At 42.3% G+C, this 13,232-nt stretch overlaps 1 protein-coding gene across 2 annotated transcripts in view; it reads right to left on the bottom strand.

Moving 5' to 3' along the window:
• Positions 1-12,060, bottom strand: part of CDYL (chromodomain Y like) — a 248,439-nt gene extending 236,379 nt beyond the window's left edge. The window contains exons 1-2 of one of the 2 annotated variants that reach the window (XM_082731021.1): positions 11,917-12,060; positions 2,937-3,076 (exon numbers count right to left, since the gene is read on the bottom strand). In XM_082731021.1, coding sequence (XP_082587147.1) covers positions 2,937-2,939 — 3 coding nt within the window. In that variant the 5' untranslated portion in view covers positions 2,940-3,076; positions 11,917-12,060. The remainder of the gene's footprint in view (positions 1-2,936; positions 3,077-11,916) is intronic. The other variant, XM_082731023.1, reaches the window with a different exon arrangement.
• Between the last annotated feature and the right edge of the window lie 1,172 nt (positions 12,061-13,232).

Genomic DNA, 13,232 nt, shown 5'->3' with positions numbered 1-13,232 from the left:
TATTTTCAGACTGAATTTTCAGGAATGGATTCCCTTTTTCTTTCGTAACCTTGTGAAATTTGTAAGAGTTGAACTCAGTGTTATAAGTAGCATTTTTTAAAATTCAGAGAGATGTGAGAACGCAAAATAAGATCCTAGAGTCCCACAGTAAATTTTCCATAGCTTCCATGGCTTGCCCACAGATGTCCTTGGTAAGATTACTATGTGATGCATGTGGCTGAAAATGTGGTGGAGTTTAACTTTGCTGGACTTAGTAATTATTGGGTCATAATCCTGAGTTGTTATTGCCATTGACATGGACGGCAGAAAGGAACACAGGGGCCAGAGACTCTGTGCCTCTGTGGGACAGAGTGGAGAATTTGATCCAAATTCAAATTTTCTTCGGTGGCAGAGACTGTTTTCTTTCTCCGTAATGGCAGTCAAAGGTGTGCTGGGGAAAATGACAGAAGATCTTAAAGATGGAAATTTTGGTGACCACTGCAGTGAAGAAATTGTGCTGACGAAAGATCAAGAAAGTCTCACGTTGCAGATGGACAGATTATCTGATCTTAACTCAAAATGACTCGTCCTGACTAATAATGCTGTGCTTTGAGGTTTATCAGTCAAGGGTCAGCCCATCAGAGTTCTCCTGTTTTTGTTGTCTTTGGCTCCAGATGTCATTCTCATGTTCACGAAAATAGGTCATTAAAAGCCATAAAAAGTGAATATCTTATTGATTAAAGCAATTAGGTAATAGCTCAGGTCTTTTAAGAATGGAGGTCAAGATCAGTGTATGGGTGGCGGGGGGAGTACCACCTGATGCGTGAAGGGTTCTTAAAAGAGAGGCAAGATGAGGTCAAAGCGTAAAGGTTTGATGTTAAATTTTGTCCAAGGGCAATACGTATTAATCCAGTGAAACATATCTTTCGACCCTGGAATTCCACTTTTTAAGAACAAATATTAAGGGAGAATGCCAAAATATGTGCACAAAATTGTACGCACAAGGTTGTTTATCACAGTATTGTTTAAAAGCAGTTTAAAAGTGAAAGTGACCTGAGTATCTATCAATAAGGGCTTGGAATTCTCTGCCCCAACCCAAAATGATGGTACAGATCTATATATCAAGGAAGGTCAGGTTGTATTATTTACAGAGTTAAAGAGAAAATAATTCCAAATGTTATGTCTAACATCATCTAACTGTTGTTTAAAAAAAATATTCAAGTAGGGTGTCTGGGTAGCTCAGTGGGTTAAGGTTCTTCCTTCAGCTCAGTTCACGATCCCAGGGTCCTGGAATCAAGTCTTGCATCTGGCTCTGGGCTCAGTGGGGGGCTTGCTTCTCCCCCTGCCCCTCCCTCTGCTGCTGCACTCTCTTTCTCTCTCGTTCTCACTCTCTCTCAAATTAATAAATAAAATCTTTCAAAAATATTCAAGTAAAAAAAATTAGATATTAATTTGCCTTTTTTTAAAAAAATGATTTTATTTACTTGACACAGAGAGAGAGAGAGATCACAAGTAGGCGGAAGAGCCAGGCAGAGAGAGAAGGGGAAGTAGGCTCCCCGCTGAGCAGACAGGCCAACGACGCAGGGCTCAATCCCAGGACCCTGAGACCATGACCCGAGCCAAAGGCAGAGGTTTTAACCCACGGAGCCACCCGGGCGCCCCTAATTTGCTTTAATTACGTAGCAAAGCATGGTACGATAAGTTATATTATTTCTGGGTAGTAGGAATACAAATGGCTTTTCTAAAAACTTGTTTTATACTTCTAAATTGCACAGGTATTACCTTAAAAATAAGAAAAACAACAAAACCAAAAAATTTTGCATTTTAAAAACTGAAAGATAACTGTGCCTAAGCAGAAGTCCTTGACCGTGGGTCATGGGTGCCCCAGTCGCAGCAGGAAGTCTTTCTGCTAGGAAATGAAAAGCCCCAGCTGCACATGGCCTCTGGAACCTGTAGCAGTCAAAGCATCCCCAGAGCCCAGCGGGAGACAGGGAACTGAGAACACGTGCTTTCCAACAGGACTTTGGACTCTGCTTCTCACCCACCCCTTTCTTCCTGGATTCTGACTCCAGTCCTCACTGCACCCCACTGCTTCTGAATGCCCCACTGATTTCCAATGCAACATTCCCCAAACTGACTCGGATCTCCACTCTTCTGAGGATGGAGCTCTCCCTCATTTGACCTCCCGTGGTTCTTCGTGGCCTCTACTGGGACACCTGTCTCAGGCGACCTATATCGTATTGACTTGCACACCTGTCTTATTGCCCTTTCAGAATGAAAGCTCCTTGAGGCAGTGTTTTTTTGTCTTGCTCCAGGCTGTCTCCCCTGAAGCCCCAGGGTCTGTGCTCTTCTGGTGGGAGGTACCCAAAACCATATACAGTAAATCAATGAAAGAACGGACAGATGATTTCTGCAGGTTGCTAGCTCTTGTGACATGGGGGCTTGCTTGTTATTTCTTAGCCCAGCAGAAAACCACTTTCTCATTCTATTTTGCCCTGTCAAAAAATCCAGGCATGCCTTAGTGGAGATAAGGCAGAAAGAATTAGTGCTGCCTTCTCTGATACTTGTAAACACTGGCTGTAGGATGTGCTATCATTTGACTTGGAGGAAGTGGAAAATGGAACCCAGCCAACTATTTCTTAGGTCATTAAAAGTTATTAAAGAAAGCAATAAGAGACTTGAAAGTAACCATTGCAATCAACTGGAAGCACAATCTACCAAAAAAAAAAATTAATTTAGAGGAGCCAGATGGAAGAAGATTTGGAGAATGGCAGAACTGTAGGAGAGCGGGAGCCGTCGGAAAAGCTCTAGAATGCTGGCTACGGAATAGCCAGAATGCTTCTGTTGAGCCATTTCTGCACAGGTACTGGTGCAGTGGCTATTTTTAAATACAAGGGGCCCTTCTAAGAATTCTGCCCTGCCGCCGCAGAACCGATTCAGGGGCTGGACGGTCTTACCATCGTTTCTCTTCAGAAATCGCTTCCTAGTAGTACTCCCTGTATTGCCTCTTCTTGTTCCCGTTTCCCCCAGGCCGGTCTGTGTCCTGCCTCGAATGCCATACACTTCTTCCGGGGGCTCTGCGTTCTCTGATCACCACCTGCAATTACAATCCCCGCAAGGGGAAGTTACCAAAGGAATTGGGAAACAATGTCTCGCAGCATTTAACTACTTTCCACAAGGTCCGTATTGAATTTGAGAGGGAGCCAGCATTCTCTGCTTGGGCCGGCGGAAGCAATAAATACCAGTAAGCACTGTGTGATGCATTGCATTTAAAATGATAGAGGATAAAACACAATTTTCAAAATTGTCAAACCTGCTCTTCCTCACCACAGTAGATGTCAATATCTTGCTTATCTGTCACGTGTAATGAAGTATTGTAATATATACTGAAGAGTTAGGAAGCCAAGGGCCCTGGTAATCACCAAGAGGGTCAGAAGGTTATGAATATTTGTAGGCATGACATCTTAAAGACGAGCTCAGTGCCTCTCTTTACCTCATCTAATAGACTAGTGGATATAATGATGACAAGAGACGGCCCCTGTCCTCAAATGTAGTAGGGTGACAAAGACATAGCTGAACATCTCACACAAAAGGAAGAGAACAAGGAAGTAAAGTGGTGTCCAAGCAGAGAGTAGGAAGTGATTTATTCTGAGGTAGGGCGAGCAGGAGGAAGGGTCCAGAGGCATGGACAGGTAGGTTTTGTTTTCAGAGCAGGGAGCGGGTTGGCTTGCCTGTGGCAGAGGGTGTGTGGAAACATGTAGTCAGAGATGGTACTGTACCTTTTGGAATCAGTTTTGGATAAACAGAAAAACCTGAAGTCATTCCCCTTGGCTTTTTAAGATGTTCATCTTGAAAACTATTTTAACTCAGGTCATGTACAGCTGAGCAGAACCCTAACTCAGATGGGACATCAAAATCACTGCTGCCAACACAGGGCATGCGGAGAAATGAGTTTTCCCTGAACCAGTAAGAAAGCTTAAGGAATTCAGTGATAGTCAGGGCTGCCTGACACTCCTGGCTGGTCCTGAGGTTTGGTGGTGAATGTGTGACATGACCCTCTGGACTGATGTCATCTCCCAACTTGTCCAGCTGTCCTCCCTGGGATCCATATGAATAGCAGCCAATCTTTTACGTCACAGTTTAATTTGAGACCAAATTGTGCTCTTCCTGGAAGCTGCCTTTCTGCTTTAAGTCAGGGAATGCTCAGTTTTCAGCTGAAGAAGTTGGTGACTGTGGAACATGACCTCTCCCGCCGGGTTCGCCAGCAGCAAAGCTGTGAACGGGCCCCGGTTGGTCTTTGGCCATTTGAACCATAATGACCACCCATTTACTGAGGGCTTATTATCTACCAGGCATGGCATGGAACACTGCGTATGTGCTCTCGAATTTAATCTTCATAACAGCTCTCTGAGCAAGATTCTATGATTCTTTTTTCTTATAATTTTTATTATTATGTCAATCACCATACAGTGCATCATTAGTTTCTGATGCAGTGTTCCATGATTCATTGTTTGCGTATAACACCCAGTGCTCCGTGCAGTACATGCCCTCCTTAATACCTGTCAGGGGCTCACCCATCCCCCTACCCCCATCCCCTCTGAAACCCTCAGTTTTTTTCCCGGAGTCCATAGTCTCTCAAGGCTCGTCTCTCCTTCTGATTTTTCCCCTTCGTTTTTCTATAATTCTTATTTGACAGATGAGGAATTCTAGTGTGAATTTTCACACTGGCTCCCCACTTTCCCTGGGTGACGGGACAAACGACCCCTCCCTGCAGCCTTCAGTCCCCACATTTGTAAGATGCTGCTAACAGCTGCACGTCCCTCACAGATTGTCCGAAGCATGGAATGAAATGCTGTACACAACAGTCCTGCACGTGCTGTGCTCTCAGTACACATGAGCTCTTACTGGCATCCACAAGGAGTTATGTACGCACTGTTCGCTACTGGGATTCGTTTTTACCAATCAAACATGACTTAAGCTGAAAGAATTGGATCTAATGGTAGAACTTGTAAGAATCTGTGCTCAATTATTCTTTTAATTAAGCAATATGCAAATATCTACTCAATTGTGAGAAGCTCAAATAATATAGGCAACCAAGCTGAATCTGACTCTTCCTCAAGGGGGGGAGCCCAGTGATAAGGGCAGAGGGGGTCCTTCCTTGGCATCTAGAAGTGATGCCAGGCAGTCCCACCTTTTGGGGGTTGGCTTTCCTCCAGCTAGTTTGTGTAAGGATCCTTCTGTCACTGCTCCTATTGAAAACACAGCTGGGGATCCTGTATGTAAGGAATGGAGGGGTCCGGTGGGCAGAGAAGCACCAGATTTGAGAAGGCAGTTTCAGCCCTGATCTGTCCCTAACCAGCTGTGTGATCTCTGTCCTCACTTCCTGACCATAGTCTGAAGCTAGAGAATTGTCAGTCCCACCTTTAGGAGCCATTTCACTCGATGTCTTCACGTGATAAATGCAGGAATGATGAACTTCCACCCTAATGGAGTTCCCCAGGGTCACATACTTCTTGACAGAGCTAAGACTAGAAAGAACCCCTTCCTCCTCGTTCTCAGGGCCTGGATAACTGTAGTAAATGAGTGGTGAATGCTGTTCTTTGTTCTCTCATCCCATTTCTCATAAACAGGAGTCCTTTTAAGTTCTACAATCTTCTGGTTCTACCCTCTAAAACTTTTCTCGCTCTCTGACACAAGCAGAGTTGTCCCAGACATGAGTGGGTATATAAATAAAGCCTCTTTCTGCCCTGGCTTGGAAGATCCCAGTGTGACAGGACACAGGGCATGAGAGAACCCACCTTCAGCAGCTGTTCTGGTCACGAGTGCCCTTCAGCTGTGCCTGGGAGGGTGGCCCTACCCACCCACGACTGTCCTGTCTCTAATCAAAGCCATCAGCTGCTGAGAATAGAGATAGCCTCTTGTGTCGACACAACCTCTTCTGTCTTCTTCACTCCCCTTCTTTATTTCTACCTTCACCTGAGACCCTGCCAAGAGCCTTGCCCAGGAAGAAATTCAGAGGAAGTTCTGGCATCTCTGCCACCCCTCCACCCCTCCCCAGGAATGGAAATTTACTTCAATGTCTGCCAGTGCATTAGGATAATAGAGATTTCATTGCTCGAGTGCAGAATTCTGGTTCTTTTGCTGCCACATGCCACTAGCCTGAAATCCTATAGCTTGATAGAGGCAAGAGTCTTTTTCTACTAAACTGTTGTTTTTAAATTTTCTACTGCAGTGGTGACTTGCCCTCTCCTGTAGCCTTTGTTGAAGCCTCACACCAGGCCAGCTCAGATATGCACTTCCTACATCCACCGGGAAGACAAACCCACACCCACCCCCAAAAGATGATCATCAAGGAAGATTTTCAGAAATTAGCCCCAGTGTCTGAATTACCCTGAGCTGTTCTCTGGGCCTCTCTCACCAAATCTGCCAGGTGAATGACCCACCCCTGAAAAAGACATAGCTAGTAAGGCAAAGTCAGAGAAGTGAGAACAGGGCTTTCTGCTCTCCTTAAGGAGAAATCTGAGGAGGTCCCAGTGTGACAAGATGGAGCAAGAGGGGAGCCCAGGAGGAGAGAACAAGGAAGCAGTCATGATTAAGCAACCAGACACCAGGAGCTACAGGGTTCAGTGGGCTTGAGTAATTTTTATCTTAGCTCTGCCATTCACTAGGTGTGGGACCTCTAATAAATAACTTTTGTCATTTCCTCATCTGCAACAGGAGAGGGTTGGGTTAAAGTGGCCCTTCTGGGGAAAGCATTCAGTTAGCACACCATTTCTTCACCACACAGGCTAAGGGCTGGGGTGGAAGCAGGAGGGGGAGAATCTTCCGTTGTGGTTCCCAGCCTTGGGGAGTTTGTGATCTTGTCAAGGAGACCAGGACATCGACGAGTGGTGGTGATAAATTCGTTGGGAGGGATTATGTGCTGAATCGCAAGGCTTATTTCCACCACAGGAATTAAGGAAGGGGTGAGAGCAGAGGTCTGGGAAATCTTGGAGGAGGTAAAATGTGGGAAGGGCCTTGAAGGGTGGTTAGAATGTAAGGAGGAAAGAGGAGAAAGGAAACTTCCAGGTGACAGGAACATAGAACAGAGACAGCAACAGAATGTGTCGGTGGAATCAAGAAAGGACTGTGTGGACTGAAGAAGAGGTGCCTACCCGAAGAAGTTGCTGAATAGTTTATGCCGATGGGCCTATTATGCAAGGCTTGAAATCCATTTGATTTCTTCCTTCTTTCTTTCATTCATTCCTGTATCTTGACTGGATATCTATCATGTTAAGTCATCTAGAAGTATTTGGGTGGGAAGGTTTTGGAGTAAAGTGCGCACTGAGAGTTCTGTTTTTAAAAGATTTGTTTCTGGTATCTAGGTTTAGAGGTAAATATGATTAAATTAAGAGGACCAAACAGGCAGTGATTCTCAACCCTGGTGGCACCTTGAAAAATTATGGCTACCTTGGCCCCTTCTCTAGAAATTCTGATTTATTTTGTCTAGGGAGAAAGTCTGAGCATAGTCCCTTCTTTCACTTTCCCTGTATCCCTCCCTCCCTTCCTTTCTTTCTGTCTCTTTATGTAGCTATTGGGGTGTGAGGGGGTAAGGGTCTGAAATAAAACAGTACCAATTGAAATGGAGAAGAAATTAAGATAAAGAGTTATTTTAAAGATAAAAGTGCCAGGTACCTTGTTAATGAAACATAGGGAATTAAAGAGAGATTCCATTCATTTCTTCAAAATACTTGGGCCCATACCCTACACCTCATACTGAATCGGAAGCGATAGGAAATTCAGATGGCAAGACCCTGGTCCTGTCTTCAAGGAGCCAATGCCTAGTAGATGACAAAGAAAATAACTATAATACAAGGAGAATATGGAAACTGGATGAAGGGAAATTTTTTAAAGGTGTAGAGATATACAGGGAGGAGAGGGGTAGAGCGTCCCTCCAGCAGACACAGTGAAGAAACTTCTCCACAAAGGTCCTGTTTAGTGGGAGCTTGATGCATGAGAAGGTGGGGTTGGGGACAGAATCCCCTAGTGGGAGTCACAGTGAAGTGAAAGGTGTGAAGACAGCTGGGTGTAATGAAGGGCAGAATTAATGCATGGCCGTGAGCAGTCTGATCTCTAAGAAGCATGTGGTGTGTGGAAGGTTTGACAAGAAAGGTAGATTAATGCCAGAAAAGGCTTGATTTTTTTGTGTGTTCCCTCTTGAAAATGTTGGCTATGTTTTATTTCTTGTCCTTAATCATGTTTAAATGAGTGCTCCTTTTATAAGTATTACTTTAAACGTACATAAAAAGTTTATCAATTTTCTGCTTATACATTATTTTACAGCTTTAAAATGTTTAATTAAAGAATAGTAGATATATCAATGTGATATAATTATTATAAACACACATACACCTAACAGTATAATCTTAGGGATTGTATCAAATAAATGAATAGAAAAATATACATAAATTAACTACTGTAGTTGGAAATGCTTTAACATGCATCTCTAGGAACTGTGGATCAAATAGAAACAAAAATAGCATGGGGGTGCCTGGGTGGCTCAGTGAGTTAAAGCCTATGCCTTCAGCTCAGGTCATTATCCCAGTGTCCTGGGATTGAGCCCCACATAGGGCTCTCTGCTCAGTAGGGAGCCTGCTTCGCCCTTCTCTCTCTGTCTGCCTCTCTGCCTATTTGTGATCTCTGTCTGTCAAATAAATAAATAAAATCTTTAAAAAAAAAAGCATGATATGAATGAGCTGAAAATACATATATACCTAAAAAACAGAAGACATATTCTTTTTAAATATACATGGCACATTTACAACAGGAGACATTAGTATTAAGCTATAAGTTCCAGAGAATCAATCCCATTCAGACAATGCAATTGTGGAATTAATGTTTTTTAAAAGATAGCTAAAATAAAATCCCACATATTTAGAAAGTAGGTTACATAAGATTAAGTGACACTTGGTTTAAAAAAATATTTGGAACTAAATGAAACAATAACAATAGAATTTGTGTAACACAGTTAAAGCAGTACTTAAAGGCAAACTTATAGCTTTAAATAAACCCAGTAATGAACAGGAAAGATTGAAAACAAATGGTTCACTACTTTACACCCATTAAGATGACTACTGTCAAAAAAGCAAAATAACAAGTGTTGTGAGGATAATATTAACTTTTTAATTAAGGTATTATTTGTATGCAATAAAATTCACCCATTTTAGAAGTCAGATTTTTTAAGGATTTGGATGACCAGAGCACATATAGCACAGTAAAAAGTCTAACAGACTTGGCATTGAATTGTTTTGCCAAGCATGTGACTGTGGACAAATTACTCAAGCCTCACGGTCTCATTTTCTCATCTTCAACCATGATAGGACTACATCTCCAGGGGAATGTGAAAAGGATAAAATAGTGTTTATGTAATGCTTGGTGTATAATAAGGACGTACGAGGTATTAGTTCACTTTCTATTTTACTCATCAGAATCCTCAAGGGCAGGACCATAGTCCCTGCATGTTCACATGTACAGTTAGTAAAGTTTCAAATCATTGATGTAGGCAGCGGGGACATGATTAGGGTTCTACATGGGAACTGTGAGTCTACGGTGGCACTCATTGGGCCTAGAAGCCGGGGAAAATGTGGGAAGGCAGAGTTTGGAGAGCAGATGGGACTTGATTTGGAGAAGATAGTGACGAGCTTGGTTTTAGTTAATGTTTGGGTATTCATCAACAAGCAAACACTGATTTAAGCCTATTTTAAGAGAGCCCCTGTATTTCATACAGAGATAGATGCATCTTCACTTCCCTGACTCATCATTTAAGGAAAAATTCTTGGAAGGTTTCCTGTGGCCTCTCTCTTCCTCATCTTCTGGCTGACTTGGTGGTAATACTGGTAGGAAAGGTTAGGTGTTTCCAGTTGACTGTGGGATACAGAGCTCTCAACCATAGCTATATCACTGCAGTAGGGCCTGGTTGGATAATTAAAGGCTTTCATTTTTCTTTTAGGATCTTCTAGCCTGGGACCCACAACCACTTCCTAGCCTAGATCTCATTCTTAATACAAATCCCTAGACTCAGGTGCTGGTTCTTCTTTTTTATAACACTAGGAACTGCCAGGCAGGGTAGAATAAACACGACACCATGATATCATTCAATTAGCATGATTAAGTAGCTGTAACAATGGTCATCAGAATGGCCTGCACAGAGTTCCTGCTCATGTTTCCTGGACAGGAAACTTCTTGGGGCAAATACATGCCAGACAGACTTATGCTAACTATCACATTATCACAAGAAGAGAACTGTCACCAGACCTTGAAAGAAGAAAATATCCCTTTGTTTCTTGTTTATATCCCCATTTTGTCTTGACTTTAGGTACATGGTCCCATGATAGGGAGAATTAAACTAGGCAAGGTGGTCAGAGAGTGTCCCAAGTAAGAGCTTATTGATGCCAGATTGGGAAGGAGAATGGAAGGTAACTGTTGTAGGGTTAACGGTTGTAGACTGCAGGATGGGTGGGGAGTGTTCAGGCTTATGAGCATGGAAATACTCAAAACATAGCTGGCACTGTGTAAGGGGAGGTTGGAGAGATAGGTAAGGAATTGAATAAGGCATCTAGCTAGCTAGATTTATCTTTGCCCTAAGATCAACAGGATGGCATTGAAAACTTTTTTAAAAAAACTTTTTAAAGCAGGGGGGTAAAATAATCAAGATTCTCATGTTGAAAAGATCATATGGCTGCTGTGCAATGACAGGATTAGAGCAGGGTTAGACTACTATTGGGGTTAGTTCAGGAAAGAGATAACAATAGCGTGGGCTGTGTGATGTACTAGAGATAGAAGTAAACCAAAGATTTGGGAAGCAGATTTGATAGTCCTTGGTGTTGACATAGAAGTGATGATGTGAGTCAATGGAAGGGAAAACTGACTGCCTGTAAGTGGTGACCCTTGTGTCCTGTTGTTGATTCAACTCCATAGACCCAAAATAGGCTGCTTCATCTTTTCTCCATGAATCTCCATCTGGTTTGCTGTCCATGGAAAATTTGTTTAAACCTAACCCCTAATATGATGGTCTTAGGAGGCGGGGCCTTTGCGAGGTGATTAGGTCAAGGGTGGAGCCTTGTGAAAAGGATCAGTGCCTTTGTAAGAGACACCCCAGGGAGCTTCCTTGCCCCTTCCACGATGTGAGGGTACATCGAGCAGCTAGGAGACCGCTCGCTGTCTGTGATTCAGTAAGTGAGCTCTCTTCAGACACTGAATCTACTGGTGCCTTGACCTTAGACTTGCTAGCCTTTAGAACTGTGTGAAATAAATGTCTGTTGTGTAAGCTGTCCAGTCTACGGTATTCTGTTATAGTAGTCTAAGTGGTCTGAGACCTGATCTATATCTGTTAATGACACAGTCATTTATTTGCAGTCATTTGATCTGAAATCTGGACTTAGTTTTGGATGTGTACCTTTATCTCCAAATCTATGATGAATTGGAGTCCAGAATTTTCTCCTTTTGAAATGTCTCTTTCATTTTTTTTTTTTTTTAATTCCAGTTCAGGCTCTTATAAAATTCCTGGCCTTTGTTTCCTACATTTTATCTCCCAGTTCTGGTCTCTATCCTGAACACTGTAGCCCAGTTAAGTCTCTTTTAAATATTTCTTTCCCCATTCTGTTCCTTCCACAGAACCTTGCAGGGATTCTCCATTGGCCTGAAGTGAAAATCAATGCCTTGGTTTAGAATTCAAAGCTTTCTGCAATCTGTTCCCAATCTACTTTGCCACTCTCTCCTTCCCTACAATAGTCATTTTACAACTCTTTTAAAGTTACTGAACCCTTTGTTCAGATGGACTCTTTTGTTCAAAAACATGGCAGCTCCATATGTACAGCATGTGAGTGGAGCTTTTGGTTGAAGGAGGGATGGGGGTTGATTTCCTCTCTCCTCCTCCCATTGCCTCCTTTCCTCCCTTACCTGCTTTGTTCCCTGAGATGAGTCTGTTCAGAACGTTGTTTAAAGTCCATAGCCTTCCAGGAATGCTCCTTGGTAGAAATAGGTGTTCTCCTCAAGGAACAAGTGGGTCACTGAATCCAACATGTGTTTGCCTCTGCTGTGCCTCTAGTCTGCCTCTCCTGTTGTTGTTTCCTCATCAGGCGGGGACTCTGCCTCATAAAAGGCCCCCTCTGTGATGTAATATGAGCATCTTTACCACACTGCTGTACTGCGTGCCAGCGCAGCTTTGACTAGACTGCTTCTTGTAGCCTCCTTCGAGAAGCTAAGACCATCACAACAAACATAGCCCTGTAAAAGCAGTTTTATAGGGAATATCCAATGTGTTACCAACACTCCCTGTGCCTGATTTGATTTAGAAAATCTTCTTTCCAGAGCAGTGGTTTCCAAACCTGGGGATGGGGCCCCAGAACTTAGGTTTATAAAAGCCCCCTGAGTTGAGAACCAATAAAATGAGCACTAGGAACAGTGAAGGGGGGTGGAGACGTTAAACTGAGTCAGTGGTGATACCCAGTGGTAATACTATGATGGTGCTCTATATGGATATCATAATTCACAATATATTTTGCTCAAGAAGAAACAAGAGTTAGAAGAGCAGAAGAACAGGTTTGTAGGGGATCATCTTTCAATTTTGAGCAGATGGAATTTAAAACACCTGTGAGCCAACTAGGTGCAGATGTCTTGCAGGTAGTTGAAAATTTGAGTCCATGACTCAAGAATGAGGTTATGGCTAGACTGATGGGAGTTTGAGAGTCATCTTTATGGGGGAGATAGTTAGAGCTGTGAAGGGGGATAAAATTTTCATTTTTTAAAAGAAGACTAATTAAAAAAATAATAGTTCATTCCTATTTTGAATTCTTTCCTCCTATTAAGAAAGAACAAAATACTTCTATGTGGCAATATCAAAAAATAAAATCCAGGATCATATGTTCATATGAAAAGAGCAAGGAGTAGGGCTGTAAAATATGTTTTGTTTAAAGAGGTTGGGAGAGAGGTTAAAAAAAAAAAAAAAAATATATATATATATATATATATATATATATATATATATTATCTCCATGTATAATGGAACTACAAAAATACTAAGAAATCAATAACATAGGTAGGTGGGGTGCCAGGGAGACCATTCAGTTTTCCTTTCTTTATTTTTTAATTGTTTAACAATGTGAATTATTTTCCATATAAAATTAACTTACAAAATAATAAAAATGGAGGGGAGATTGTAATAGTCCTGCCATGTTTACATTTTCCTGAGTGGTAAAAACAAAAAACAAAAAACA

Source organism: Mustela nivalis (assembly GCF_964662115.1).
Source record: "Mustela nivalis genome assembly, chromosome: 5".
NCBI lineage: Eukaryota > Metazoa > Chordata > Mammalia > Carnivora > Mustelidae > Mustela > Mustela nivalis.
The sequence above is the reverse complement of the archived record's forward strand: the minus strand, read 5'-3'. Positions and strand labels throughout refer to the sequence as shown.